This window comes from Culex quinquefasciatus, chromosome 2 (genome assembly GCF_015732765.1).
Source record: "Culex quinquefasciatus strain JHB chromosome 2, VPISU_Cqui_1.0_pri_paternal, whole genome shotgun sequence".
NCBI classification, from domain to species: Eukaryota; Metazoa; Arthropoda; class Insecta; order Diptera; family Culicidae; genus Culex; species Culex quinquefasciatus.
In genome coordinates this window covers 115,598,316-115,604,019 of record NC_051862.1, presented here as the reverse complement: position 1 = coordinate 115,604,019, position 5,704 = coordinate 115,598,316, and the positions used below count along the sequence as shown (strand labels likewise).

The window sequence follows — 5,704 nt, the reverse complement described above, 5'->3', positions numbered from 1 at the left end:
CAACAGTCAAGAGATCATTTTAAGGAAATTTTGTCGGAGATGGCTGCGGATGTGGAACCAGTACTTCGAGTTTCTGTGGATCAACCGGATGAGGTCGGTTCAACTTCATTTTTCATTGGAAAATAATTTGCAATCAAAAAGTGCTTTAGTGAAATTGCATCGTTTTCAAGTTATAGCCATTTGCAGGTAACTTTTTTTTAAATAGAAGCAGTTATTATTTTTTTTAAATTAGTGCACATGTTTGCACAATTTTTGAAAAGCTGAGAGACATCATGAAATAATAAAATAACGCCGTTTAGTCAAATTGTCAATTGTCAAATTGTTTATTCATAGGGCAAAAACAATTCCTTGATATGTTGGTTTCTCCGTGTCGGTATGGCATATGCGCCGCATGGTATACGGTGTAATAAGAAGAAATATGTCCAACCTTTTACTATTTAGCCATGCTGCCAACGTCGGTAAAAGAGAGAATGTCAGTTTTATTGACAATAATATGAGTTGCGTGTCGTTATCTGATAATTTCTTTTTATGAACAATTTTCACTGTTTTACTTGTTGGAAACTAACATTTAGTTTTCTATGTCTGTGAACAAATTCGGGAAAGTATAGAATATCCAGACTAATGTTGTAAATATACTTGTGAATGGTATGGAAATAAATCGAAGAAAAATGACTAGTAGCTGTCATTAGTGAAATAACAAATCAATTTAATCAATTTTCACATTTGCTTGTTTTGATTAAAACTGTTTTTTATTCATTGAAATCAGACCTGTTGAAGTTAAAAACGATTTGAGTCTAAACAAAAACTTAATGTAAGTGTGTGGAATTCTATGTGTTTTTGATGATTGTTTGTATGAAAAATATCGAAATCATTTAGTTCTCTTCTTTGCTATCAATTGTTCAGAAAAGAATGGAAGTAGTCAAGAAACTGCTAAAGATGCATATTTTTAAATACCTAACAAGCCTTTGGAAAAGCCATTCTGAGCAAACTTGAAAGGCAAGAGTAACGTTCGTTAAGAAGAAAAATCATCCGTGCAGAGATTTCACCGCACCGATGGCTGAGCGTTAATGTTCCAAAAAAATCAAGAAAAAAAACGCATTTGTTAAACTAAATCAAAAATGATTAGCCACACGCAAATAAAAATTGCAATAACACAGAATTGTGTTGAATTTACCTGTTGGCTTTACAGATTATTTCAAATAAGTTGTTTTACCTTGTCGGTTGTTCTCTTTTTATCATACTGTTTTTATGTATTAAAAAAAAAATAAAAAAAAGAGCTCTAAAATTGAATCCTCACAGTTTTTGATTTCAATTAGCGTTACGGAAATGATGCGATACTCGGAAATACCACGCGATCTCTCTTCGGACAGTCTGCGATGCATAGAGGTAAAAATAATGTATACATTATTAATTATTATTAAAATAATGTATATCATCGTATACATAAATATAATCAATTTGTTGTTCAGATTTCAGAAGAAAACCTAAGCTCTCAAGATATGCGAGATGACGCACTTCAGATCGACATTTCCCTGCAGAGTGGCCCGGGGCTGCCTCTCATAAACTCATATGAACATAATAGTGCCATGAAGCAGCGAAACAAGTGCCAGTGTCATAAGAAGCACTCAATTGCTTCTGTCGGTCCAATCGATTCCATTATAGACCGTAGCAGAGCTACAACTTACAGGTAAATTCGAGTCATCTTTTAGACGGCGGGCTAATTCAATAACCGTACACGCTTTCAGACGATGTCCAACACCTCCAAGCAAATCACAAAGTCTCCCACCAAATGCATCGATTGCCAACATCGACTCAATTATTATCAACTGCTTGCGGGTCTCACCGGAAGAACTGGCTAACCAGCTTACGCTACTGGATTTTCCCGTGTTTGCCGCCATCCAGCCTGATGAGATTTCCAGCTGTGCTTGGAACAAAAAGAACAAGGCTGAACTTTCGCCGAATGTGGTGGCGTTCACCAAGCGATTCAATCATACGATATTCTGGACGGTTCAAGAGGTTCTGAACGGTATATCTCCCAAGGAACGGGCGGAAATAATTAGTCATTTTATCAAGGTAACTAATACATAGGTTTAGGTCGGAGCAGTCTGATGATGCTTGGAAATGTTTTAGGTTGCAAAACATCTACATGAACTGAACAATCTTCACTCCTTGTTTGCGATAACTTCGGCTCTAAAAGTGCAAGTGTTTACAGATTAGAGAAAACATGGGCACAGCTCTCTAAGAAGGACAGGCAACAGTTTGAGAAACTGGCTGATATTTTCAGGATACAAACAACTGGGCTACACTTCGAGAATACCTGGAAAGCTTGAAGCTTCCGTGTATTCCATACCTCAGTGAGTTTGTGGTTTTCAGCAATTATTTATATATTTCAGTAATTAATACTTCTTTTTGTAATTATCAGGATTGTTCTTAACAGATTTAGTGTACATAGATCTCGCTCACCCTCACAAAGGTGGACTGGAACCAGAGCAACGACGAATCAAGATGAACAACATCTTAAGAGTCATATCAAATTACCAAGGATCTGATTATACACATATTCAACCGATATCAAATACGCTTAACTATCTCAACTCCGTCCGCTACATTGAAGAACTGCAAAACATCTTCGAAGATGATCAATACAAGTATGATCGAAAAAATGCTCAAAACATAACCACACTCACACATCTCTACATCTTTTCAGAAAATCACTCAAACTGGAACCGACGTTGACTTCGCCCGAAACGAACGGCAAACATTCCTCCGCCAAACCAAACACTTCATCCACCGCCGTTGACAGCAACCAGATCCATCCCTGTTCACTGGCATCGCTGAATCTCTCCCCGAGTCACAAGTCAAGTTCGATGCGCTTTCCCAGCTCCTCAACGCCGAGCACATCGACCGCCAAAATGATCGGCCACAGAAAGTGCCGGAGTTTGGGAACCAAGTGAGTAGTTCATTAAGACAATAGGTTAAAAAAATAATAGAAAGGGATAGCCGTGTTCGTTTAAACAAAAGTTTTATACAATAGAGAGATATTGATAGTTTGTTGAAACTTCGTCAAAGTAGGCTGTTGTAAAGTTCTGTACTTGAATATTTACAAATTCATTAAAATCTTGTGTTGCTAGAGCGAAATTGTTTAGACATTTATTTTAAAATCAACTATAGGGAAAATTTGTAAAAAAAAACTATTTGTATATTTTTTGATTCGTCTTCACGCATTTGTTTTTTAAAACCTTTGATTTAATTTTGTTTCCAGTTTACCATTCCACAAAAAAAATTCACACCTTTATCATAGTTCACAGAATTCACCTTTGTTATGTATCCATTTTCTCGTTTTAACAATGCATCCCAGATTTCGCAGCACTAGTTTACCAAGAAATTTCCATAAAAATTTACCATCTGTGCGCTGCAAGTGTTGGTGAGTTGCTTTAGATTGTCTACTGTGGATCATTAGACCATATCCGGTTTTGCAGTTTTGCTTATGATTCGAGCTTTGTCAGGATATTAAGTTTGAAATTGGAATATGAGTCCAAGATTTGAATGCTTGTCAACAAAACACATTATTTTACATTTAATTTTAAAAGCCTTGAACATTTGGCTTGAATGGTTTTTTTCCGAAGGATTATTCGGGAATATCAGTAACTGTGATTAACATTTAATAGGTTTTGGTCACAGTAAACCGGACTAAACATAATATTTCTTATCAGAATTGATATTTGTATGTAGGCTTAGACTTAGTAGGCTTAGCATTTACGTGCATGCATTTTTCTTGTTTTATGTTATAAGCTGCATTGAAATATCAGATGACATACTTTAGGAGAGGAATACTTATAACAATTTACAGCACAGCAAAATACTGCATCGAAAATAATTTTCTTTATTTAGCATTCAAATCGTAGTTTTTAGATCGCTTGTTTTGCAGATATCACCATGCTATATTTCAATTCAATAGTTCAATAATTTTTTCAGCATTTTCAACAAAATGGCCTGTACCACGCAAACAAGTACTACTATCCATCGCACTGAGTCATTTGCAAAGTCTCGTCACCTGTTGGATGATTCGGTCCTTGAAGATAAAATTTCCGCAGATACCATTTCCACTGGTAGCTCAGATGGAGTAATAGGCTTCGAGGGTGACACGGAGGCTTCCGCCGATATCATAGGATTCCAAGGATCCTTACGACGAAAAACTATTATGAAGCATCGACGCAAACCAACGGTTTCCTCTTGGCAACGCTATTGGGTTCAGATATGGGCAAACTCGTTGGTTTATTTTGCTCCAAAGTCCTTTAAAGGGTAGGATTTAACTTTGTTTCGTCAAAAGTTCAAGGTAAAAGCGTAATTTTGGTCCCATTCCAGATCGGAACGTTGCGACTACAAACGCGAGCCGTCCAAAATATGCACCTTGGAGGGTTGGAATGTCGAAGTAAAGGAAGTTGCAGAAAGAAGCGACACGTTTCAACTTGTAAATCATCAACATGGTCATATATACAAATTTCGCACTGGTTCACCGGAGATAACTACTCTTTGGCTGAGCGCAATCAATAAAGTGATATCGCAAATCAGTCCAGAAATCTCCAATAAATCACCCGTGAACCTTATGTCCTTTGAATGATGGCATGTAATGTGGAAATCACCAGCTAAAGACTCATTACGGCTATGTAATTGTAAATTGAGCTCTCTTATTAATTTACTAAGAATATATAGCTATAAAAACTACCAAAATGCCAATCTTTTAATCCGAAATACTCCTGAAATAATGAACCGAATTATTCTGTCTATTTGTTTTCCGGAACTGCATGGAAACTTGACAAAACAAACCAAAAAAGGGAGACTTCCTTCTAAACCATGACTTAAAACAGGAAAAACTAATTTGCAAAAAAAAACGTTACTTAATCCACCTTTAGGTGGTTGGTGCCTTCCTCATATTCATAAAGTCAATACATTCAGTAAAAATAGCAACATTCCCCCTTAACATGTTTAACAAATCAACTTTATTACTCATTTCTTTTGATATGGTTCGCAGACCATCAATATTTCTGGCTCATCGGCAAGGTCTGATAAAAAAAAAACCTATCCAACGATAGTTCGCATGGAAGATTCAGACAATATTTTTATCACAATATCTGAAATCCAACCCTTTAAAAGTGTAAAAATAACACTCACCGCTCGCCTTTCTTCAAATCCAAATTCAACCTTGCCAGCAAAAGATACCGGGGTACAACCGCACCCTCTACAGGCGATACGTCATAAGGACGCAGCGTGATCTCCGGAGAAATCCTAAGAACTTTTGGTCATTCGTGAACTCAAAAGAAAAGCGGACGGTCTGCCACCCACATTATACCTGGACGATGTTGCTGCTGCGACTTCAGAGGAGAAATGTGTCCTGTTTGCTGCCCACTTCAAGGACGCGTTCAATTCCAGGTTCGCTTCGGAGGCGGAAATTATCGAAGCCACAAGGAACACTCCCATCAATGCTATCGAGTGTTCCCTCACGGAAGTTGCGAATTGCCAAGTATCTGCTGCTATTAACAAGCTCAAACTCTCCTATTCGCCCGGTCCCGACGGAATTCCCTCTTCGGTTATCAAACGATGTTCTGGTGCACTCCTTTCCCCTTGACCTGCCTGTTCAACCTATCTTTGCGGCAAAGCACCTTCCCGGATAAGTGGAAAGCCTCTTTTATGTTCCCGGTGCACA

The 5,704-nt window shown here is 37.5% G+C and overlaps 1 protein-coding gene across 1 annotated transcript; it reads left to right on the top strand.

Annotated features, from left to right (window-relative positions):
- Positions 1-460: 460 nt before the first annotated feature.
- Positions 461-4,717, top strand: LOC6041400 (ras-specific guanine nucleotide-releasing factor RalGPS1). The gene is given in 12 exon segments (XM_038255553.1): positions 461-598; positions 1,300-1,386; positions 1,470-1,687; positions 1,746-2,073; positions 2,131-2,191; positions 2,194-2,280; positions 2,283-2,354; positions 2,423-2,648; positions 2,708-2,950; positions 3,359-3,424; positions 3,976-4,302; positions 4,366-4,717. Coding segments are annotated over 11 exon segments (1,944 nt in total). The 5' UTR covers positions 461-598; positions 1,300-1,326; the 3' UTR covers positions 4,622-4,717.
- The last annotated feature ends 987 nt before the right edge of the window (positions 4,718-5,704 follow it).